Source organism: Rhinolophus sinicus, chromosome 6, assembly GCF_057876585.1.
Source record: "Rhinolophus sinicus isolate RSI-liver-muscle chromosome 6, RSI-T2T, whole genome shotgun sequence".
Taxonomy (NCBI): domain Eukaryota; kingdom Metazoa; phylum Chordata; class Mammalia; order Chiroptera; family Rhinolophidae; genus Rhinolophus; species Rhinolophus sinicus.
The window spans coordinates 11,543,872-11,569,665 of record NC_142506.1 but is presented as its reverse complement, the minus strand read 5'-3'; the positions used below and the strand labels follow the sequence as shown (position 1 = coordinate 11,569,665).

Below are 25,794 nucleotides of genomic sequence, written 5' to 3'. Positions count from 1 at the left end.
TAAGGCAATAAGAGGCAGGAGGAATTCTGTGCCTGGAAATGAAGAGGAAAGCACCCCCTCTTTGAACACGGGTCTCTACGTTATGGGTAATGTCGTAGCGCTAATCGTGGGGGAGAGGGGCTCAAAGGTATTCATTTTCTTCTGTATACCGTTCACATGGTATTATTGGTCCCCTGTATGATTCAGGAGTCACTGAAACCATTACAATTTTTCCAAAGATTTCTCTTTGCTCACTGATTGAATAAACAAACTGAACATTTACTCTATTGAAGGTACTAGGTTTGGCGGGATTGAGACATAAGTAAGTCATTGTCTGTACGTCAAGGGCTGTGCAGTGCAGTGTGGGAAACACATAAACAGATACAACACACGAGGACACTACAAGGTTCCTTGTTTTACAGAGCCCAGAAAGTGGTCTAGCCAGTCCTTCTCACTGCTCCCCATTCCACCAGGGAACAAGGAAAATCTCAGGACAACCCCTGTGAGGAGGGAAAAATAAATTGCAACCAAACGCACAGCTCAAGGCTTTCCACCCAGCACATCATTCAAGTGGCCAGAAAACACATCAAGCCGCCTCATGCATACACAGTGGTTCTTTTCCTTTATTTTTCATTCTTCTTCTCTTGGGCATTATTATTGGAGAACTATTTGCAACTTCTAACATGTGGCATCTCACCAAGTCAAGAGAAAAAAAGTTAAAATGTGAGTCAGCTAAGCTCTGATAATGTAGGCTGTTATCTTCTCCTGACGCCACCCCCAAGGGAAAGAGCCCACACGCTGAATTCCCTGCCGGCTGGAAGCCAGGCCTCCATCTGCTTACCACGTGTGCTGGTCGCCATGTCAGCCACTTTCTGAAAGGCATCCAAGAAGGCAGCTGCTGCTACTACCGTTGTCCTAAAATGCAAACAGATAACACAAGCATGAGGAATGTCTCACACTTACAAATTCATTACAGCTGAAGGGCTAAAACCTCTGCTGAGGACTGGCTGTTCCCTTCCAGGAGACACAACTCAACTGGATGTGGACAACCACTGGTTTTGTGGGAGCGCTTTCTTCTTAGGAAGCATTTCTCCTTCTCGTATTGTTAACACTCTGCCCCAATAATGTCCAGCTCATTTGGTGCTAGTGGATAAATGCTAGCAGTTCTTCCCATCCCATTTCACCTGACAGTATAAAATCATTACCAGGTAAAATTTCACAAAGGAGAAGATAGGTGTTTCTATCCCCCACCCCCAAAAAAAACATTAAAAAATGTAAATTGTACCGGTAAAATTAATTTTGAAGTAGGAAAACACACACACACACACACACACACACACACACACACACACTGGGAGAAGAATCTTAAAGAAAGATCTAGTCCAAACAATTCATTTTAGAGATGGAAAAATAGACGGAACTACAAAGTGACTTTCAAAATCACTGGTTCATATCAGTGTTGGGACCAGCAGCCTCGTACGACTCACAGTCCTGCGTTCACCTCTTAGAAGACCGGATCCTAGCTGTGTGACTTCCCCCCTAAGTCACAATTACAACAAAACTGAGATACTATGGGGAGAAGACACTATACTCATTTGCCGGCCTAGAAATTATTTTCAATCTTTCGCATGCTTTTGAGTACCCTAAGATGCCGAGTTCTCTGTGTTCTACTGGTTCCTGGAGTCCTGATCCAAGATGTTATTCACTGAAGAGTAAGCACTGCTCCAGCCAGGGCCGTGGAGACCCCAAACAGCAAGCCAGCCCCGGGGTTCACACGCAAGGCCTTCACAATTGACCTTATAGCCTGATGCTAATTTCCGAGTATTCCACGTAGGAATCCAGTCTTTACTGAGCATTCCTAAGAAGGCAAAGTTGCTGAAGGAAGAAGATGAGAACAAGGATGAGTAAGGAAGGCGTTCAAAACGGATAAAAGGAGGGGAAATGGCCTTTAAACATGAGCAACAGTGGCCATGAAATAAAAGGTTCCGGAAGGTGCAGGGAGTGGTCCCTGGAAACACCTGGGCAAGAGTCCCTTAGAGCCAAACTTCAAAATGAGGCCTGGTATGTTCCAGCAGAGCAAGAAAATTTCTACTCAAATTAAAAAAAAAGAAAAGAAAAATAAGATATACACACAAGACAAAAAAAAAACTCCACTCTGAAGCACATTTTTTAAAAGAACTGACACCAAATGCAAACCCTGGAAGTTAGTTTTATCAAACATCCTGGGATTTATAAATAGCTCACACTGATTTACAGTATCTGACACAATGGCTTAATGGCTGGGTTTATTCACATTCAAGTCAATGCTGATCAACGAAATTTAATGAGCTGGCTGTAGAGGTGCCTTTTGCATTAAGCGGTCACCCGGGTTCCACTGAAAACCAGGACGGTGGTCCAGTGTGAGGAATTACGGGATTTTAAACACTGCCTTCCAATGAGTCATCTGTCACTGCCTGCTGTCGTCACAAGACATCTCTCCGATGGGACAGCACACAACATGCAACCCTGGGCAGCAGGAAGGAGTGATCAGCTTAAATACTCCCAGGCTTATTTGCCTCTTCTACAGTTTTATCTTCATCCTTTCTCTAATGCCAAAAACTACACGATGCGTGGGACCCCTACCGTGCCCTCAGCCAGTTTCTAGTAGTAGTTTGACAAAATAAAGAAATGGTCCCTGTTCTCAGGAGGCCTAAATGTTCAAAAATATAAAACGTACTTTGTACCAGTGGGGATAAGATGGAGCTAAGACTTACTCTGTATGTTTAGCACAGCTATTCAGTATTCAGTTCACTACTTTAACCTTCTGCTCCTTCTTTGGTAAAAGGGGAAGAGAATCTTTTCCTTGGTCAACCCTGAAAGCTTACCAGATAATTAAGTGAGACCAGATAAGAGAAAGTGTGTGTGTGGGGGGAGGGGGTTGCTTAAATGTCTTATTGTTTTACCACAGAACTCCTACAGGATGGCGGCTAAGCTATTTGAAATAAATGGTTAACAGTGGCTGAGATAGTGGGGGAGCGTAGGTGTAACTTATAATAAATAAGGATAAGGTGACGGCCTCGATGAAGGGGCTTGCAAGCTGAGCAGAGGAGGCTGGATCTGATTTGGCATCAAGTAATCACAAGCTCTTAAGCAAAGACATAGTAAAGGGCTTGACAAGTGGAGCAGGAGCCATATTCCAGAGCCCACTGTCCATCTGGAGGCCTACTCACAGTTCTAGAAACGCCAGGTTCATGGGTGGAAATCCCAGACCCCATGAAGCTGAAGGAATGAAAGGGAAAAGATCCACCTCTCCCAAGCTCTTCTCTCCTAATCTCCAGTGGAGCCACACAACGGCCAGTCCTATGGCTAAAGCTCTGGGCAATCACCCCTGGCGTCCACGGGCGAGGGCCAAAGAGCATCACGTCATCACTGTCCTCTGTCATCCACATGGCTTTTGATCCTAAAAAATACCTACCTGCTTTGTTCTCTGGTACAAAGAACCTCGTACATCCAAACCAACCTACATCATCCTCCACATGCCGTCAACAGGGCCGTGAAAATGACTGCTTTTTCAAACGTCCCTTCCCTCACGGAACACCCACCATGTGCAATGACACCCCTCCTCCCCCCTGACTTAAAGCACATGGCTTTAACAAGATGTTGACATATTTTCTATTTCTTACCAAATGATATATGAACAAGTACAAGACGAAGCAATAATAACAGCCCCTTGAGCAGATCAGCATTAAATCTTACTGTTTTTTAAGCAGTTTTATTGAGGCATAATTTGTATACCATAAAATTCACCCTTTATAGGTATATGAGTCAATAATTTTAGTAAAGTTAGAGTTATATAATCCAAAAAGATCCCTCCTGCCCATCTGCAGTCAGTCTCCTTTTCCACCCCTGACCCGAAGCAAACAACAATCTACATCTCTCTCTACAGATTTGCTTTTTTATACAATAGTCAATGCTGAATTTTAAACTCTTCGTAAGAATAGGCAGTAAGCAGAATGGGCTCTGGAGCCAGACTGTGTTAAGTTCAAATCCCTGCTCTGCTGTTTTCTAACTGTGTGACTTTGGGTAAGTAATTTAGCTTATCTGTGCCTCAGTTTCTCATCAGTATTAGATTGGTACAAAAGTAATTGTGGTTTTGCAATTTTCAACCATTTAAATCGCAATGACTTTTGCACCAACCTATAAAATGGGGATACTAACTGTACTTACCTCTTGGGGTTGTAAGATTCAATTAACATATGCCTAATATATAGTGAGTGCCACATTAATGCTGCCCATTATTACTTTACATATAATACCCGGTTTAATTCTCAAAAACTCTTGTGGAAGGAGGCAGAGCAGATGGGTTCAGTTTTATATACAGGAACCAGAGGTCAGAACATACAACCATGATGTGGCAATGCTCAAATCAAAACCCATTACATGCTTTTCTATATGTGCAACGCCTCCAAAATTAATCCCAGTCTGCGTCTTGGGTCCATCCTCTAATTCCACTCTGTGTCCAAGGACACTGCCGTTGTCCTGCAGACGATAAGCTTCTACTCACCGGAGCTGGGACTGTAGCTTCCCCGCTTTGTTTATGAAGTCTTCCCAAACTGGATAGCTCCCCTACAACAAAGCAAAGCCATCAATCAGTAAGTCACGCGGTGATAAGACATCTCATCAAGACAATAACAGAACACCCACTTCCAATTAGACGGGGAACATTTGTGCATGCTCTCTTCCTCTGCAATCTGCGATATGTTACCCAGATTATATATGAACGTATTGGCTCGGGAATGGGTTTAGAATGTGCTCAGTCCCTGTAACCTTGTAAACACTACAGACACCAAGCAGGGAACAAGTTGGACAGAATCAAACACATACATTGATGCATCACTTTTTGAGTCAATAGATGGTGGGTCCAAATTCAAAATGTGCAGAGTATTTAAGGCTCTATCCTGAGCCCTCCAACCATTGCCTTGGCTGTTGGCGCTCTCATCCCAAAGTGCAGGGAGGAGAGAACTAGAGTAACTGGGGCTCCTCCCCAGGAGAGGTGGCTATTAGACTATTAGAAACTCAACGTTAGGAAGTTACCTAAGTGTAGCTGATGGCTCAAACCCAGCATCTCCGTACAACACGGCAACAGGTGGTTCCCGGCACATTCCAGCTAACAGTGAACTCATCGCTCTTGCTCGGCAGCCTGTACCTGGCACCTGTCCTATGTATCCATGCGGCCCTAGTTCTAACCTCCTGGGGACCTTCCGAGTGAAGACCAATCCTCCTTCCACATGGAAGTCTTTCAAAGAACTGAGGACAACCAGCATATTTATCCACAGCTGTCCTTCTTTCAGCTCCCCAAGTGCAATTCCATTTCAACCTGGGACCCCATTTCTCAGCAGCCTCGCAGCATCCTGGGACCGCCCCATCGTGTACCCCTAACTATTCTTCTAAGCATGGTGTTCAGATACAAACTCAAACCTGCAGGTACAATTATGCCTGAGCCAAACCACAGTGGGGTTCTGATACCCCCTGGCACATACGCACTCCATTTCTATTAAGATCAAGCAGCCAACCAGCCAAGAGGTGATGCAAAACAAACCCAGAAAAGGGGAAACCATGGTTACAGAAGTGGTGTTTGGCACTGAATCATTTAAATATAGAACTAAGACTAAACACCCCTGGGGGTGGGGGGGCGGGTTATAGTTTCAAGATAGACTGTAAAGGTTATGAACCTTGACATGGTAAAAACAACATATGCCACCTCTTGATTCTGTTGTTAAGGCGAGGAGGGAGAAACTATATGATGAAGTTAATCACCTCGTCTTTCATTACAGAAGCCAATCAAAATAGTCTAAAACTGCAACTGGGCTAACACTTGAGTTCACCTTCCTAATGGTTTTAGCAATATTTTTTTCTCGCCCTTAACTGTGCCTTAAGAGCACAGTTTCTCAACCTTGCCACGACTGACATTTTAGGCCAAGTAATTCTCTTTTGTGGGAGGTGTCCTGTGCATTGCAGGGTATTTAGCAGCATCCTGACCTCTAGTCACTGGATGCCAGTAACATTCACAGATGCCGCTGGTTGTGACAACCAAAAAATGTCTCCAGACATTACCAGATGTCCCCTTAGGGGCAAAATCCTCCCTGGTTAAGAACCACTGCTTGAGAGGAATGTCTGAGCAACTTATTTCTTTTGGTGAAGAAACAGTTGCCTGAAGTTCAGCAATTTCTTCGATTTTTACTCCACTTTAGTTTCAATGCTTCTGTTACATCAAAGTAAAATTAAATACGTTTTTATTTTGAAAATATGTAGAGCGTGAACTCCTTGTTATAAAAGTGCCTATGTACACATTTCTCCAGTTATCGAGTCTGTCTGAAAGTGTGCAGAAATGTATCTGGAAAACTGTCTACCAAATATCAAAACGGGCCATTTCTGGAAGCTAAGATTTGGACCAATGTGTCGCTTTCTTGTTTGTACTTTCCTCTGTCCTCCTCGTTTATTTTTTAGTAAGGTCATGTATCATTTTTATGGAAACAATAAGTCATAACATTTAAAAAAAAAAAAAGTAAGATCAAATTAGAGGTTCTGGCAACAAGAGCACCGTGAATTTACAATCCACCCAAACTATAAAGTCTGTCACACAGCAGCTGCTAGATCACATCCACCAGCTCTGCATCTGTGCATTTGAGACCTGCCTGGCCCAACTGCAGGCCTCGGGATTTACTCCTCCAAGCAAGCAGCAACTGCTCACATGGGACGCTGAGGTTCCCCAGGTCAGGGGTCCTGGCAGAGGCCCCTGGCCACCTGCTGACACCAATACCCACGCACGTGTCGTCACCTTACTGCTAAGCCACACACAGCTCCATCCAGTCTTTGTGCCCTGGGCTGGGGGTCTTCAACCCAAGAACATAACTTCATTTTCACGTGTTAGTGAAACCTTGTGAGAGCTCAGGCTACCACCATGCCAAGCGCATCGAGACACTGTGGGGAATTCCAATCACAACACCTAATAAATTGGCCATTTTCCTATCGAGTCCAGGGATGAACAGCCTTTCTCCAGCTACACACAGATAACGAAACAGGTAAGGGCCGAGTCAGGCTTACAGGCTGGCCACTGGAGAGCTCTGTCCAGGCAGACATCCTTAGCATCATGAAGAGCACGAGAGTTCAACCAACCAGTGACGGCCCTATCTGGCCATTCTTGCTTTTTGGTGATCCACAAGACAGTATGAGAAGCTTTTGGAAAAGAATGAGGATGTTTAGACATACTGACTACCTACTTCCAGCCGAAAGTACCATCCTCTCTCATCTACACAGAGGAGGAGGAGATGAGGGCCAGGTTTCCTCTCCCCAGAACCAAGCACCCCCACCCAAGAGCCCCCGGAGAAGGTCACTGAGATGACCCATAATGTTTCTTAAGATAAAGGTCAGGTACCTTCACTGAGAACGTGCCACAATGGCAAGAGGCTGCACAGGGAGCATCAAGCCCTGAGTTCTAGCCATGCCCCTGCCCGTGAATGACTGGGAGAAGTCACTTTACCTCTCACGGCCTGTTCCTCATAATAATAAATAAGAAAACAAGTAATTCCATCACTGTTATTGAACATTGACATCACTCCGCATTGAAAGAATGTAGGGGAGAAACAAGGAACACGCATTCGGGATTCCAACCTCCTGGATTGAACCTTAGCGCTCCTATTTGACACTGGGCAAGTCACTCGACCTCTGCATGGGGACCGGTCACGACCTTGCAGGGTTAGTCTGAGGAAAAATGAGGTCAGACATAAAACGTGCTCAGTGCAGGGCTGGGCACTCGGTTAATAGTCACTACACACTTGGCAGGATTGATTCAAGCTTTTCTCAGGCTGTTGGGAGAGAAGTTAATTCTCTCTTGGGCAGCCGGATAGCTCCATGGTTAGAGCGCGAGCTCTGCACAACAGGATTGCCAGTTCGATTCCCACATGGGCCAGTGAGCTGCACACGACACAACTAGACTGAAGACAACACGCTGCCGCTGAGCGTCCTGAGGGGTGGCCGGATGGCTCAGTTGGTTAGATCGCGAGCTCTTAACAACAAGGTTGCTGGTTCAGTTCCTGCATGGGATGGTGGGCTGTGCCCCCTGCAACTAAGATTGAAAACAGTGACTGGACTTGGAGCTGAGCTGCGCCCTCCACAACTAGACTGAAGGACAGCGACTTGGAGCTGATGGGCCCACACTGTACCCCATCACACTGTACCCCAATATTCCCCAGTAAAAATAAAAAAAACACACAAAAAAACAACTCTAAGTCAGACCGTCCATCCGGGCTGGAATTGCTGGAATGCCTCATTCTTGGCCCTAAGTGGAGAACCAACTGTGTCCAGATGCAGCGTGCATCTCGCTGTTAGTTAACCACAGTTGCAGCAGAAATAGACCAAGGCAAGCTGGGTGCACAGACAACGTCTCTGCCACCACTAAGTAAACGGTAGTGGGTGGAGTACTCCAACCGAGATGAGTGTGGAGATGAGTGTGCCTGAAAACGACGACTGCTCAAACCACTTCAAAAACTACTTACCTGCCCCGACTCGGAGCTTCATTTTCAGTCTTTACCAAATTAGCAACAAAAGGAGGGCCCCCTCTCCAGTCAAGGGGTACAGCACACAGCTCTCCGCCTACGAACACCCCACTCAGCCAGGAGAAAGCTGCCAAAAGCAGCTCTCTCCTGACTTAATGATATTTGACAGTCTATCAAAGTGTCAGGCCCACCTGTTTCAGGCAGTCTATAATTTAATGGATCCAAAAAAAAAAAAAAAAGAACTTCTAAGAACAGAAGACAAAAACCTCCTTGTTGAAGAAAAAAAAAATTTTAAGAGTGTAAATGTTATTAAAATTTAAAGGCAAGGTGATTTGGGTTGCTCCATTTTTTTTCTTTTTTTTAAGTTTCTTTCAAGGAAAAAAAAAAGTTTCTACCCACCTAAAAGTAGTGTTACTACAAAAATCTAAAAGCTTAGAGGAAGTGAGAAAGGAGGGAGAAGGAATGTGGGAAGGGATTTGTAGAGAAAGAGGTAAAAGGTAGCAGAGAAAAAGCTCTGGGTTTTTCCAGACTATAAGACTTAGTAAAGGAGAGCATACTCAAATTTCAAAAGAAATTTGCCAGTCAAGTAACCGTATATACCCGGAGGAGTCTTTCAGAAAGCAATTCTAATGTAGTCTGCACCGCTGTCCACCAGTAAGTCCCAGAAAGTTCTCTCCTGAGGCCACGGTTCTGACTGGGCTCACATGTGAGGAAGTCCCTCGGAAGGCTTTCCCAGGGCTGTGAAAAGGTCTCAACACGGACCCCACTGTGGGGCTCACCACAGAACATATCCAGGTTTCACAACTCTCAAGACAGACCCAAGTCAAAGAAAATGAGACTCCCCCCGCCCCAGCACTCAGGTTCTGCCACGTCCAAAGTCTAGACAAAGGGAAAAAAAGACTCTCCTTTCCCTGTAACCACTTGAATTTCTTTGGAGAGGAGGGTAGACAGGTTTTGAGCCCTCGGGCAGTTTGTTGAAAATGGAACTCAGATCACAGTGGGTTCTGAGAGAAAGGAAACGCCCATTACAGAAACAGGAAGAGAAAGTAGGTGTGTTTACAAGCTTCTAGAAGACTCCCTTGATGGAGCTGCATGACAGTCCCCACGTCCTACAGGGAGAGATGGGCTTCCCTGAAGACAAGTTCTAACTCAGGCCCCGGCAGCCACCAGGCACATGTGCTCCCCGCAACACACATGCCACCACCGATGGCTGTCCTCTCTTCTAACCTCTCGGGAGATTCAATGGTCTTAGAAACTTCTACTCAGCCATCACCACCCAGTGCAAACGTCACCTCTTCCAGAGCATTCTCGGATGCCCCTGCTTCCCTCGCATCATACAATTCGCTGTCTATGAGCCTGGTCTCCCCCACTCAACTCCGGGCTCCAGGACTGAGAAACGGAGGGAGGAAAAGCATTTTCAGTAAGAACAACGGCAGGGAGGCAGAGGGACGCAAGAGGGCTCTCTCCAAAGGACTGGAGCGGTGCGTTTATGCTGGGGAGAAGCAGGAGGTGGCAGGGCGGACAAGGTGACCGTGAACAGCCGTCAGGGCAAGGTCCACAGCTTAACCACAAATGGGACATTAGAGGAAGACTGGACAGCCCTCACTCAGATGCCAAGTGACATAAATCCCAAACCAGCCAGGTGACAAGAGGACCTGGCTAACAGGTCCCATACCTGACAGCAACCTGGTCCCTTGGGTAGTAGGGAGGGGAATTAAGTCACTTTCTTACTTCTGAAGGAAAAGGCCCACCTCATCCTGAATTCCTCAAGAGTTTGGTGGCCAACGAACCAAACGTGTGTTGGCTTCCCCACCCCCACCTTCAAGGCTGAGCTCTGGGCACACCCCTGGGTCCTTCTCCTCTTCTCCCTCCTCTTCCTCCACAGCCAGGCCAGGCAGGCCCCTTGCCAAACGCACGGCACAGGACTCAGCCAGTGGCCATTCCGGCTTGGGGTTCTGTTTTGCTTTGTTTTGTATTGTATTAAACAGAAGCCCAGGATGGCATCCCACACACGGAGCAGAAGAATAAACAGTGTGTAACTCATCGGCACGGCTGGTTAACGGTGTCCCATAAATAATGTAGCAACTGCCTCTCCCAGCCCAGCCCGCGGTGACAGCGGAAGCTCAGAGGACAGCTGAGGGAATCAGACACCCATACTGCCACACAGGGACCACGGAGGGGCGAGGAGCCATGGCCAGAGAAGGAGCGATTTCAGAGGAGCCAAAGAGCTGGAGGAGACTCTCAGAAGGAGGAGAAATTCAGCTTAGCTGAGAAGGAAATACAAACCGGCGGGGGGGTGGGGACAGGCTGTAGGGAGTCGGGTTCCAGCCCCAAGGCCTCTGTCCTGCCCACAGGTTCCAGACAGACGCTGGCTCACCCATGGTTATGGCTGATGAGACCGCAAGTCTTGGGCCTGCAACTGGACAGGTAACCTGCCAATCTCCTCTCCTCACCTTGACAAGCATGACTGTCACCACCGTCATCAACATCATCATTTTCTAAGCAGTTGCCAGGTGCCAGGTACTTGTATCAGCATTTCTCAAACGTTAGCATCCACTGGGGCTCTTGCCAAATCGCACGTTCTGATTCTCCTGGTCTGAGGTGGGGCCTGGACGTTGCATGTTTAATCGGCGTGATGCTACGGTCCCCAGACCACACTCAGGAACACAGCTTGATACACACTCTTGTGACACGCTCCAAAAAACCCCATGAGGCAGATAGTGCGATTATTTCAGTCCTCGAGGAAACGGAGGACCAGAGAGCTTGTATGTAGTGGTCTAGGCTGAAATTTGACCCCAGATCAGCCCAACTGTGGCCGAAGTGTTACCCTGACTCTGGGAAGCACAAGCAGCAAAATGAACAGCCCCGGCCTCCCAGCCGGGCCCCAGGGCGACAGAAAGCCACTCAGCAGGGAGGCAAGGTCCTGCTTTATACTGGGGTCCTATAGGTGCCCAGACAGAGCGGGAGAAGCGGGGGGCAAAGGCTCCCCAAACACACAACCCCCACTGCAACTGCAAATGCCCTGGGGGAATTGTAATGTCACCCTAGAAATGGTCAGGATCTTCAACCACGTGAAAAAGAAAACACAAAACAAAGAAAAGCCCTTTGTGCTGAAAAAGGTCTGATAGGAATGCATCGGAAAGGTTCCCAGTTGCTGTCCTTAGTGCTATAATTATGGGTAATTTTATCACAGCGTCAGGTTTGCTGTGGACACTGGACCCAATCTGCTTCTCCCAGGAGACAGGAAAGCCTGTCTGGAGCATCTCTACATGCTGCTGCTGCTGCCACAACCCCTGCCACCAGGTCCCTCTCCACGTCTGGGGGAACCTCAGCAGGCTGAGCCTAAGGAGCACAGCCCACGGCCTCGCTCCCTTTCTTCTTCTGGGTACGTCCCTTAGTGAGCTCAGACTCCAGGACAATGAAAAGCAAAGATTCAGGAGGCAGCTTCTGACCTACGCAGGAGCGCCTCTGAACTCCTTGCTTCTTTAAGTGCAAGGCAGGAATCTGTGGCTCCTAGAAGTGGGTGTGCAGGATGAAGGACAGTGCCCGAGAACGCCTGTCACAGCTCTGTCCCCAAAACCACCCGTTCCCCACCCCATCCTGCAAGATGAAGGGCTCCCAAGATCCTCTGATGAAAGGCCGTGTGTAAGCTCATCCATCATAAAAACCATTCCTGAGCTTTTATTCTGTGATTGGAGCTTGCCTAATCCACTAATTATCCCTGTCCATCAAGTGGATGACAGCCTTCAGAAAATCAATGGTTGCTTCCTTGCACGCCCACCCATACCCACTTGCCTAAGCTCACCAGCAATAAATATGCCTATAAAAAGGAAGATTTAACCACAAAAGGTGCTCCCTCCATCCATCCTCCCTTCACAAGCTGCTCCATTTGTAACTATAACACCCTAATTAAGTCAAGGACATCAAGCTTTTCCTTCCTCCTGTGTTACAAGGTGCCAGGCCCAGAATGTCTGTTTTGTGACACATGAGTAGGGCTCCACTTGAAATAAAAAAAGAACCGAACAAATATGTCAACCATTTCATCAAAGTAGTATTGTGGGTTTTTTTAAGTTTTCTACCAAGAAGCATTCCTTTTGTCTACCCTGAGCCTTCCGACAGAAGAGCCACTAGCCACATGGGCTTACATAAATTTAAATGAACCACAATTAAATAAAATGAAACATTTGGTTCCTCAGTCAAGTGCTCCATAGCCCCATGTGGCTGGGGGCTCTGATACTGGACAGTCCAATACAGGACATTTCCATCATTGCAGAAAAGTCTACTGGACAGCACTGGCCCTACCCCTGGGCTGTTCTACAACTGCAGGGAGGTTTCCGGGTCTATTTTACAACTTTTACAAAACTGATGTGTGTGCCATGCTCTATGCTTCTTTGAAAATGAAATCTCTCTCGTCTCCTTCTCCATTCCCCAAACCCATCTCCGTCCCCAACCCCCCATTTTTACTGCCATGATAGGTCCTTTACTAGTTCAGTCAAGAGTCCAAATTTATTTCCTGATTATCTTGGTACAGGAGAGGGTGTAAAGAGCTTACAAAACAACCCTGCGAGGGCACGAGGGTGGTTGTTAGCACAACAGGCATTTAACACGCCCCTTTTTCCCCTGAGCAAGGCACAGAAAGGTAGGTAAGTAGCTTAAGGTTAAGGAAGAGTTTACGTACCCTCACACCTAATTTATTACATTAATTTCTCCCTACGTTTGGTCAGTTTTTTTTCGTTGTTTTTTTTTATTGGGGAATATTGGGGAACAGGGTGTTTTTCCAGGGCCTATCAGCTCCAAGTCAAGTCGCTGTCCTTCAATCTAGTTGTGGAGGGCGCAGCTCAGCTCCAAGTCCAGTCGCTGTTTTCAATCTTAGTTGCAGGGGGCGCAGCCCACCATCCCATGCAGGAATCGAACCGGCAATCCTGTTGTTCAGAGCTCGCGCTCTAACCAACTGAGCCATCCGGCCGCCCCTGGCCAGTTCTTTCGAAAATGAATTTGTTCCATGGGTCCACCTACAACTTACTGCTTTTCCACGACTAGAAACTTGGGAATTCAATATCTAAACACCAAATACAGGGCTGGCTGCTATTACCCAAGTTCTAGTAAAAAACATCTGTGTACAGTTCAGCCTCCCCAGAATGAAAAATATATACCTACCCCTCTAACCTTTGTCCCCCTATACAGAGTCCAAACCTTGGGCTCTATTTGTTTATTCCTGCGTATAAACATCCACATGAGGTCATGAACTTAAGCAAAATACTTGGTGAGCTGCACACCCCATAAAAATGTTACGTGTTGTTACCATGATTTTATGTTTGCACGCCCGCACTCACCTACTTCTCCTCCCTGGAAGTGCCTTCTCTGACTTGCCTCCACCCAGCTCCACCCAACTCCAAAACTGCTTCTGCCTTGCGGGGATCAGTTGCTCCTGGGGACCATCTCACCAACACCCTGAGCAGACAGACACACTGCGCCAGTGACCCTAGAGCGGATCCGAGTATGTTTGGGGTTCTCCTCTCCTCAGGGAGCACCTGTGTTCAGCTTCTCCTCACTTTGAAATTGTCGGCTCTCCCAAGGAAGGGGCAGTGTGATCGACCTGTCAAACCCACCCTGGGAGCAACGGCCTTAGCATGCTGTGCACACTTGGAGTGCCCTGCCACCTTCCATGAAACAGATTTCCCATGCCACTTAGCAGGGCCTCCTCCACACCCCCACGCGACCCCTGAGCTGCTGGGAAGGGCACCCAGGTGGGCATCAGCAAAAAGGATGTTGACTGTGTGTGTTACTTCCACTGTCATTGCCCTGTCGTCAGTGTCTTCCCACTGAATGTCCTTCTACTTGCCTGGAGACAGTGACCTGACAGGCAGCCATATTCCAGAGTCGCAAAGGACCAGTGGGGTCTAGGGGTTAAGAGCTCTAGAGTCAGACAGGCCAGCTTCAGATCTACCCACTGGATGACGGAAGTTACTTAGTCACCCGGTGCCACCCTGTCTTCATGTGTAAATGATGCCCATGGTAGTCCCCACCCCAAAGGATGGTGCTGAGAGTGAGGGAAATAATACAAGTACTCAGAAGGGTGACGAGGACTCAATAAATGCCGGCCATGGCTATTTCAATGAGTCAAAGTACAAGGCCAGCCACCCTGACTTGGACATTTAATGAGTACCAGCTATGCCCAGGCACCAAGAGGGGTACAGGCCACACAGAGATAAGGCAATGCTGACGTGTAAGCCCCCAATACCAAGGCCTTCGAGGGCGCCACGCTCCAAATATAAAGTAATGGAAGGTGGGGTTGGTGTGAGCCTCTGGGGGGGAGGGGTGGTGACGCCTTTCTTAGGTCTTAAAGAATAAAAGGGAATTTTCCTGGCAAAGAAGAAAGAAAGAAGGGAGGGAGGGAGCATTCTCCGAAAAAGAAACAGAGCCAGCCAAGGAAAGGAAGTATAGAGGTGACGCTGTATTTAGCACAGGGGTCATTTTCTTCATCTGGAACACATTCCAGGTAGATGTAATTTGGGGGTGGGGAAGGACAGCAGGCAGATCCCTCCCACTCACACGACCTGCAGAGGCAGCTCTTGGTGGCTCAGGGTGGCCCAAGAGCCACCCTACTCCCACTTACTCATGGTATAATCCCAGCACAACCTACCTGGGGAATGTCTGTCAAAACTACAGATAACCTGAGCCCCACGCCAGAACTACACAATCAAAAGCTCTGGGGATGGGCCCAGGGATCTGCATTTAGCACACTCCCCAGGGGACACTCCTGCTCTGCTCACTAAAACCACGTACAGCACGATGTGAGAATCCCCGCACTAGATACGATGCCACGTCCCTCTGGGACCTCAGAAGCTGTGGCCTCAGCAATCTCTCGGTCCTCATGCTTCTTTAGAAGTAAGTCCTGGTGATGGGCACGCACACATGGGAACGTGCACTGATACCGTGATTTCGGAAAAGCATCTGGCAATGGGTTCCAAAAGCCTTGAAAAGTACACACCTTCAACCCAGGGTAAGTCCTTCAGGAGAAACCTGACTGCAGAAGGCAATCGAGGGCCATGACTGTAGAAGTAACACACACAGTTATTGCCCTTTTGGTGATGCCCAACGGGGTGTCATTCCCAGCAGCCCAGGGAGGGATCTGGGGTCGTGAAGGAGGCCCTGGTTAGTGGAGGGTGGCAGAGCACGCCAGCTGTGCCCCGTACAATAAGGCCTTCCCCAGGGAGGATTTGACAAGTTGATCACACTGCCCCTGCCTTAGGAGAGCTTACACTTTCAAAGTGAGTACAGGTGCTCACTTGGGAGAGCAAAACCCTAATGTGATGTAAATCAACGTCTAGCTGCAAGGATATATCCATTGCAGGGTTGCTTATAACCCATGAAAACCTGGACACAGCCTGACCACGAATCAGCACAGAACTGGCTCCCACCCCAGGGCCTTTGCACACGCTCTGAGAGCTATGTACTTCATACGCTATTGTTCCAATGTCACCTGCTCTGTGAGGCCTTCCCTAACTACCCTATTTAAAAATAACACTGTCCTTGCTTTATTTTTCCCCACTGCACATAATTCGTCTTATCTACAAAATAACTAACTTATTCAGTTTGTCTGTCCCTACCCCACGAGAATGTAAGTTCTAGGAGCGCAGGGATTTGTCCATTTTATTTACTGCTGTATCCCCAGCACTTCACAGAGGACACAGTAGGTTCTCCACGGGACATACAAAACAATGGAACACCACGCAGCCATCAAAACCGACATGGCTTATAATTACACATATGGAAAGGCAGTGTAGTGAAAAGCCAAGTGAAAAAAGAAATTTCTGGCACAGCAGAGACTACATGAACCTTCATCTAAAATGGGTGTACATAACCCACTTTGAGATCAGGTGGTTAAGGGTGACTTATTTTTTACTTAACTGGGGTTTCTTAGTTTGTCGTCCATTAACTTTATAGTACGTGCATAATCTTCCAGCAGTAATCCCTCATGAAATGCTCTCAAAACATCTGCTAATTTATTTTTAGGAAAAAGCTTCCTCCTTGGTGACTTAATTAGGGTGTCCCTAATTAAGGCCAGCACGACATCAAAGGGGACAGTTTCCAGGGGACCCTCGCTCCAGGTCTACTGATTGCAAGACGACCTCAGTCCCTCCAGAGCGGCTCCGCCTCCCAGCGCTCAGATGCCAAAGGTTTGGCCATCAGCTGGTGACTCCTGGCTCTGCTCCCCGCTACTTGCTTCCTATTGGGGTGCCTCATCCAATTATTCAGGCCCAGATCACATCCTGCTGGAGAGCTGGCTTTGAAGGTTCAGTAAACAATCACTTCAAAACAAAGAGCCAGCAACCATTAAACCAAACTCAAAGACTTCCTTAATGGCTGCTGCTCAGCTGCAGAAGACGGGCTCAAAGCAAGATTCAGGATGAACCAGATAAAGCAGGTCCAGCGTCCTACTGCAAATATTTCCCTTCCTGTTTTGCACGCAATCATGTGGGTGCACAACTGTTACTGGGGTAACCCCGATGGAGGGGATTTCTCTAGCAAAACAAACATGTGTTGTGTGGTTGTCACCTTGGACAACAGTGGCAGACCCTTAGGTTTCACACCCCAGCCGCTCCCCACATACTTCCTTCTGCTGACAAATCAGAGGCATCCCCAGGGTGAGTCAATTGCCCAACAATTTCATGTCATTGGTTGGGTCAAACTCCGCTTCAAACACAGTGAGGGCCCTTGAGCTTCTTGAAGCAGCTCAGAGAAGAGCCTAGATTTTTATGCTTTATCTGGTTCATCCTGAGTCCTAAAGGTATAGACAGAATAGTCATCAAAGAGATCAACGAAATACACCCATTACAGAATCTAAAAAGGAAATCTCAAAATGCCCGCTGTGAAAGAGAGCCCAGCATGGTGGATTAAGAGGCGAGGCCCTGCAACAAGACTACCCGGGTTCAAATCCCAGCTGTGCCACGCACTAGCTGTATAATTTGGGCAAACGGCTTAACCTCCATGCACCGCAGTTTCCCTATCTGTGAAATGGGGATTACGGCAGTAACTACCTAACTGCATTGTTGCAAGGGTTAAGGCTTTTTATTTATAAAGTACTAAAATAGTAGCTGTTTGTGCCATGCAAATGCTTGTGAAATAAGTAAAACAAAACTCAGCTCTCGGCTTGTGTGTCGTCTGTACCAAAAGCCTCCCCTGACTCAGGACCCCCACAAAACCTTACAGGACATGTATCTTGACGCTGACCACAGTGAATTCTAATTCCTTGTCTGTTTCTCTTCTCGACTGAACACCTTCGCAAGGGCTGTGTCTGTCCTGTTTACAGGTGTATCTCCACCACCCAGCCGTGCCTGGCACACAGCAGGCACGTCTTCGTATCTGCTGCAAAAGTGTACCATTTCTCTCAAATTATTTACATGCTAAAAGCTGAAAAGCATTTCTCTCTTGTCTCTACGACATTATCAAAGTGAAGGTGTAGGTTTCTTGGATTTTCTGAAACATGTCTGCCACGATCCACGGGGAACTCCGCTAGCAATTGTCGGGTAGCTCAGACAGATACGCAGAGCATTTTATTTACCATGCAGTTCATGCGAAGCCCTTTACAAAAACTTCCTCATTTATGCCTCAATAGCTTTAAGAGGGAAGTTATTATCTCCCCACCATTTTTACAAAGAGGAAAATCAATGCTCAGGGAGGTTGAGTAACTTGTCCAGAGTCACACAGTTAGGAAGTGGCAAAAGTCAGACTTCAAAGGCCAAGGGCAACTACTAAAGGTAGAACGAAATGAAAATACCAGGTAGAACAGACACAGAATGTGAAAAGTGCCTACAGGTATCTGGCTTGGTGGCAAAAGGGATGAGAAATTAAGTAACTTTCTGGTGGTACCTTGAAAGATGAGAAAGATTTTATGGCAGAGAGGGTCCTCTAGGCTGGACGAACAGCCAAGAATGTAGCGCACAGGATGTGATCAAAGAGGCCTGGGAATCCAGGTTGGGGGGCACTGGGCGCAGAGCAGGTCACTCAGCTAGGGCCAAATCCCAGGGGTCCTTGAATGCCAGGCTAAGGTGGGTGGGCCACATTCAGCAGGTAGGAAGAACCCAAATACAGCCAAGAGTTGGGGAGGGATGGAAGCTGCTGCGAAGGGCAGGCTAGAGGCAAATGAGGCCACTTATCCTGGTGGTCACTCCAGAAAAAGAAGGAAGATTCCAATAACGTAGACAGAAAAAGCTGGTCCTTATAAGCAACTTCTCTCTGCCCCCCCCCCTTACCCAGGTGTCAACATCTCTTTTTTAAGCATGAAATTAAATATCCTGAGGACCTGAGCCAGACACCCAGTCCTCTCCCCACCTTTTGTACTGACAGTGGGTTTGCAAACACAGAATTGCAAATAGGAGGGCTTGCTGAGCCAGATGAGGTTATAATGAACTCAGCAGTAATTTACTTAGCAAGATAAAAAAACTCCATTTCCTGCAACTTCACTGCAAGCTGGAAATACAGCTGGGTGAGGGGTGGGGTCGTGTTTCCCTAAGAAGTGGTGGAAACAATTACCACACGGATTTCAAGACTTCAGAATTCTTCATTCTCAAATCTACAAGATAGAATAACAGCAGCTAACATTGGAGTGCCTGTACACCAGGCACCGTATGAAACCCTTCACAAGCATTACCCCATTTCAGAATCCTCACAACAACCCTGTAAGCTGGGTACTTTATTAGACCCATTTTACAGGAGAGGAAAGTGAGGCTCAGAGAGACTAAGTAACTTGCCCACAGGATTTAAAACCAGATCTCTTTGCCTCTAAGGTCAGCAGTAGCTCTAGAATTTCTACAGGAGTAGGTTTTAGGGGCAGTGATGTGGCCAGAAGGAAGTAGAAAGCAAGGACAATATTTTTACTTAGTATGTTATAGATACATCTACACTGTATAATATGCTAACCATTAGCTACATATGGCTATTTAAATTTAAACAAAAGTGAATAAAATGTAAAAATCAGTTCCTTGGTCGCACTAGGCACATTTCAATTCACATGTGACTAGTGGTTTCTGTATTTGACAACTTTCATTATTGCAGAATATCATACTAGACAGGACTACTACAGCTCAGTTAAAAACAGCCAATTATTCTAAAGATGGTTCTTATCCTTACAGGTCACTTTATTTATCTTAATGTCATTTCACTACAAACTTATTTTTATTTTTAATTGTGGTAAAATACACCTACCCTGGGAAGCCAGAGAGATAAACAAGTGGGTCCTAGACCAAATGAAGCCAGAAACATCGCTGGAGGCAAAAAATGACAAAACAGAAGTTGTCCTACTCCAGGCACAGCACAGAAGGCAGGATTCTTTGGAAAAGACAATAATGCTGGGGAAAAGAGATGGCAGCAGGAAAAGGGAAAGACCAAAGATGAGATGGACTGACTCCACAGAAGACGCCACAGACCCGCGTCTGGTCTATTGGCGCTGAGCAGGGCTGTGAGGACAGGGCAGGGTACATGTCACTCATTCAGAGTCGCCAGGAGGCGGGACTGACTCAATGACATCACACACACACACACACACACACACACACACACACACACAACATAAAACTACCATCTTGACCATTTTTCCGTGTACGGTTCGTTCGTGTTAAGCATATTCACATTGTTGTCCAACCGTCTAAAGATGCCTTTACTCCGATTTAGGTAAGGTGGAAAAAACCCTTTGAGGGTGCTGAAACGCTGTACAGCTCAATGGTTCTCAAGCCTGCCTACACACTAGCATTACCTGGGGGTGCTTTTAAAAGTCTTAATGCCCAAGACGCACCCGAGGAGCACTGACTCAGAACCTCTGGGGAATAGGCTCCCGGGAGCCCAGTGAAGTGGATCCTGCAACCACACCCACTGTACCAAAAGGGGTACACCTGCCCAGACCCTGCTCCTCTGGCCAGACCCAGTCCTCCGGGTCCCTGAGACCCCGGTCATGTGGGAGGTGACCGGGAAGGGAGTCCAGGCAAAAGCTACCATCCGCCTCCAACAGGCTGGCTGCTGAGCAAGCTAATACTTCTACTGCTGGCCAAATTCTTTGAGGGAAAGAAAGCAAATAGAAAGACACACAGCTCAAAAGGCACTCAATTGATTTTTTTTTTCACCCACTTAAACTAGACAGGAAAAGAAAAACCACTTAGAAACTATGACCAAGGCCGTATGTGCCAAGAATCAGCACAGGAAGAAGTTTATTTGGCGATTCCATCAACTTCTCCAAACACAGCCTCGTAATGGCTCTGCCGACTCAACCCAAACTGGAGGGCTACTGGGACATAATTAAATACAGAAAGCTCTTTTACAAGAGAGTTCCAGGGCTGGACACAAAATGAGTCCAAGGTAAGGAGTTCTCTTTGAGGACTCATTTGAACTTTGGGTGAACTTATTCGATTCATGTAATTTGGAGGGGCTGTCAAGCTTGTATAGTTGCCCAGCCTGAGGGACTGAAGTATAAATGTGGCCCATTGGCCTGTCATGGACGCACTTTGGGGACCAGGACAGGAGCCAGGGGTGACTACCAGAAGACTGGCTTAAAGATGTCTTTCCACCCAGGGAAAGAAGAGGAAAGGAGAAGGCCGGGTTATCTGTTAGGAAACACTGGTAAGGGGGAGAAGGAAGGAAGGCACAATTGGTCAATATATCATAAATTAAACGATTTCCACAAGAGAGACAGCCAGATGGGAGCCGCCCACCCCACAAGCTCACACCTGCAGGCTGGCTTTAGGCTAGAAGCACAGAGATCAGACCCAGTTCCTTCCTTGAGCCTCCTGTAGGACTTAGGCAAGTGAAATGCTGTCTTTTAGAAATAAGTCCACACCCTCCTCTCTACCTTAGGCATGTTCTAAAGAGTTCCAGCTTTAGGATCAAATAGACCGAGGTCCAAATACCAGCCTACCTCACCATGGCCTTGGACAAATTACTGACTCTGTCCAAGCCCCTGTTTTCTCATCTGTAAAGTGGGACTGATGTGAGGATGACATGAAACCATGCACACCAAGCACTTAGCACAATGCCCGGCACATAGTAGGTTCTCACCAAGCTCCTTTCTGCCCCCATTCACCACATGCAATAAATACTGAGCACCTACTATGTACAGGTGGCATGCCAGAGCACCTTAAACCGGGCAGCAACAAAGGCAACACAGCCCCATGCAAGGCCTTCCCTGGACTAAGAGATGGGAAACGTTGGTAATGGGTTGGCTGCTCAAGAATCTAACTAGGTGGGTTTTGCTTTCGCTTTTGGGGGTGCTGAGGGCCGGGAGCCCTACTCTGATGAAACCTTCCACAATCTCCAGATAATTCAAGGGAAAACCTCAGCAGTCAAATACAACGGGCTTCCTCAGTGCTCAGCCAATTAATTTACTCCATTTGTCTCTCTGGTTTGCTACTTAATAAGGCCATATCAGCAATGCAATCTGTAAATCTGAGTTAAACTGCTCAAGGCATCCTTTAAGGAGCCCCAAATACCTCCTGTCTGATGTCCTAGGCAGCTGAATCTGTCCTCTGGCTTTTGTTTGGCTCAGTAAGAGGTATTTCTTTGTTTTTGCAGAGGTGTGGGATTTAGGGGAAAGTGTCCTGAAGGCACTTCCGAGAAGTAATGGTAAACTTGAAATGATCTCATTTTTCCATACACAATTTGAACATCTAAATGGTCTGGCTACAGAAGGAATCTTGCCAGCTCTCACCCATCCCTGGGAAGATGAAAAAAGCCTAGATGAAAATTATAGATAAAGCATCTAATGGATCAATAGTTTCAACCTCTTCACCCTCTAAGCATTTTAGCAACCTCAAAGGAGAGCTAGACAAGTTGACAGTATCATTCTAGCTTTTTCCTTTTGCCTACCTCCAAGATGCAAGAGAAGAGTTCAAAGACTAAGAGGTCAACAGCTGAGAGGACAGCATGCACATGACATATACTAAAAAACTGTTGTTCACTGTTCATCCGAAATTCAAATTTAACTGGGAATTCTGTACCTTGCAATCAGGGCATGGAACTTGGTGCTTGCAACTTTGCTGATGCTCAATAAATGCTACAGAATTATGGGTATTCACGTAAGAACTAAGCGATAGCTAAACCAGGCAAAATTCACTCAGCTTACCTTCCGTGCAAACCATGATCTAGGAATGACCTTCTCTCTGCACTTGGGGCACTACTAACTGTGGAATTTCAGAACGTAAAGGTTCACAGCATCAAGCAACAAGTTCTAAACGATTTGGTTAAATATGATGTATTAGGGATTTTTTCCCACTGAGACACTCAAGCCAAGACCAAAAAAACAAAAAAACAAAACAAAAAACAATAATTTTTTTCCAAACCTGGACAGCAGCAAGATTTGCACCTAAAAAAATAAAAAGATTACTCTACATAGAATAGGCCCTGAATTTCTGAACGGGCACCCATTCCAGGCAGTTCCCTGCTGCTGATTTTATGACATCTTGACTTCAACTTCTCCCACAGGCCCAAACTGAGGAAGCTGTAAAACCCTGGGCAAACACAGCCATTTGCTAAGAGAAAAGCCAACATGGGGCCCATCTGTACTTTACAAGAGCTTTGCTTGTCCTGCCTTTGTGTCACCATTTACAGGAGGCCCACCTTGCTCAGAGCATCTGGCCTTGGCGGGGTTTTCAATATCTTCCTAAAGAAAACATTTTTTTTTTTTTTGAAGAGTCATAGGAAGTCCTGCATGGAGTGACTAACGCCCTATCCCAGGCTGGACTGCCAGCCCTTACTTCACGGCCGCCATATTGTATTTCATGTTGGCTACTTATGGCCCACAGGACAAGCAACCTCCCCCTAACCCTGTGGATCTTCGGCTCCTGGAGGCCTTCCACATAGCAGACCCTCGATAAACACGGATAGTAAACCTCTCTTCTGACAGGAACCCCTAAGCCAAAGCAGCAGTAGGGAGAAAACAAAAACAACAACCCTGAAATCATTATCCAGTGCTGGACCCACCACCCACATTCTTGATCTCATGATAAGTGAGGGAAAATATCATGACGTGCCTTCAAACCACAAAAGATTTCCATGGAATTCACGAGGTCCCTTTAGCAGTTCTAATTTTAGGCAGAACTGAGGAGAGAGGATACGGGTGGCACACAGAGGTGGGGGGCAGTGGAGAGGAACTGAACAAGGCCCCTATTCTGCTCAGCACAGGTGCTGGTAACAGGACACCCCTGTCTAAAGTGAGACGTGGGGTGGGGAATTCAAGGTGTGGTTGGGTGTTTTTTTCACTCCTGGTCACATTATGTAACCCCCAAACACACTCTCCGACCTCGTACAAAGTCCTCCCAACGTCAGGCCCAATTCAGCTCCGGACATGCTGATTCTTGAGCAACAAGGCTGACGAAAATATTTGATTTTAGCATCCAACTTTTTTTTTTTTTAACTAAGTTAATTATTAAAAGAAGAAAGACATCCACAGGATGAGCTGCCCCCAAGATTGGCCAGAGTCTCCTGGTCTTGAAAGCTCCCCAAACATCACCAAATTCGATGCGGCCTCAATTACTTAAGTTAAAAAAAATAAAAATAATCAATTAAAAAATACAAATATCAAATCACTACGTTGTATATCTGAAACTAATATAATGTTCTCTGTCAATTACATCTCCGAAAAAAAAAGTAATCTGCTGTTTGCAGCAGTTAGCCTGTATTTTCCCAGAACTTGAATAGAAAACTCCGAAAAGATTCCAGGACCTGTGTAAACATCAGAAGTCAGTCAACTGGCTTTCCACACACAGTAACCTCCAACTTATTATTCCTCCAGACAAACAGGTGATGGGGTGCTTGCCTCCAGCCACATGAATCTCTTGTCTCCCCTTTCCTTTGGGACCAGCTCACACCAGATGACTTGATTTATGTGAGTGGGCGGAAAGGCAGCCAGTAAGCGATTTTGCACACCACCATTCATTAGCGACGACCACCATCACCACCGCAGGGTGGAAGAAAGGGGGGAAAAACACAAGGTTTCCTCTTGTCAAGGAATCAATAAGTTATTTAACAGCTGGATTCCAATGGGAGATAAGTGAGTTTCTTCTATACACTTCCACCTGAAAAGTATAAAACACACAGCCTGACGGGCAAGGACTTAACCAGATGAAGGATCGTTAGAAGAGGGCAGAAAGAAGCCTCCTTAGTTTTTCGATATCTGGAGGGTCTTTGATTTTGGAAGATGGATGGTGCTAGGCCTTGAAATTACTTCATTTTTTGCTTTTGTTTTTTTTTTTGGTCCTAAGAGGAAATGGACTCCCTTCCTGTGCTGCTGTTCATTTTGGGGAATCAAATGCTACTAAAAAAGCCATTTTCCTTACCCTCACCCCAGTCCAACATCACTTCTCAGAAGATAACCTAAAAATTTTCTCAAGGTGGCATTCCAAATGAGTTTCCAACATTTACACTTGTGCTTCAAAGCAAATAGAAAGGGGGCCAAAGGCATTATAAACCCATCATGAAAGTTCAAAGAAGAGAAAAAGAGGATAAAGCAGATCATCAGAAAGTCAGCTGATTTCAGATATTAAAAACTGACTTTTATTGCTGGCAGCTTCATACATATGCATACTATACACTGCTTAACCTAAATGCCCAAATGTTAAAAGTTCCTTTTAAAATGTCACTGTCATCTAATCCACAAAGGAGTTTTTTAAGAAGAAAACTCCAAGAAAATATTCAGCAACTGTCTCACGCATAAACCATCCCTTTACTTTTTCCTTCTCTCACTACTCCCCAAAAGTCTGAAATTCTGCAGACCCCAAGGTCATAAGTTTTAGTTTTCTACTCCACCTTGCTTTTAAAAATCTTTCAAAACAAAACTTCCAAAACAAAACAAAAACCTTTAAAATAAATGCCTTCCCACAAGCTGTTGAACAAATCCTACTACACTCAAAGGGAAAGAACTCAGGAACCACAAACTGTGGCTCCAGCGCTGAAAGGGGCATTGAATAAGTCTTTAATTTTACCTGGAATCTTGTGGAGGGAAAAGGCACACCAAACTTAGCACCCACAAATCCCCAGGACCAGAGTGCTGCAGGGCAGCCATGGGATGGCAGGTGGAAAGGAGAAGGCTCACCCTGTGGTGGGATACCTTCTGAAGGGTTTTGGGTTTAAACCAGTAAGTGGGAAGAACCGAGCCTGGTTTCTGGATTAAGGAACAAAGAAAGAAAAACCTCCAGATGTGAACGCTCTGGGACTGCAGTGGGCAGACCTATTAGATCACTGGGTCCTTCTTACTACTGAGGAACTGGAAACATCCATTTCTCTCCTCCAAAAAACA

At 46.4% G+C, this 25,794-nt stretch overlaps 1 protein-coding gene across 16 annotated transcripts in view; it reads right to left on the bottom strand.

Moving 5' to 3' along the window:
- Positions 1 to 25,794, bottom strand: part of MTSS1 (MTSS I-BAR domain containing 1) — a 150,764-nt gene that overhangs the window by 122,234 nt on the left and 2,736 nt on the right. For all 16 annotated transcript variants that reach the window (XM_019720913.3, XM_019721123.3, XM_019721049.3 and 13 more), the window contains exons 2-3: positions 4,523 to 4,584; positions 821 to 894 (exon numbers count right to left, since the gene is read on the bottom strand). In XM_019720913.3, the coding sequence (XP_019576472.1) occupies positions 821 to 894; positions 4,523 to 4,584 (136 nt within the window). The remainder of the gene's footprint in view (positions 1 to 820; positions 895 to 4,522; positions 4,585 to 25,794) is intronic.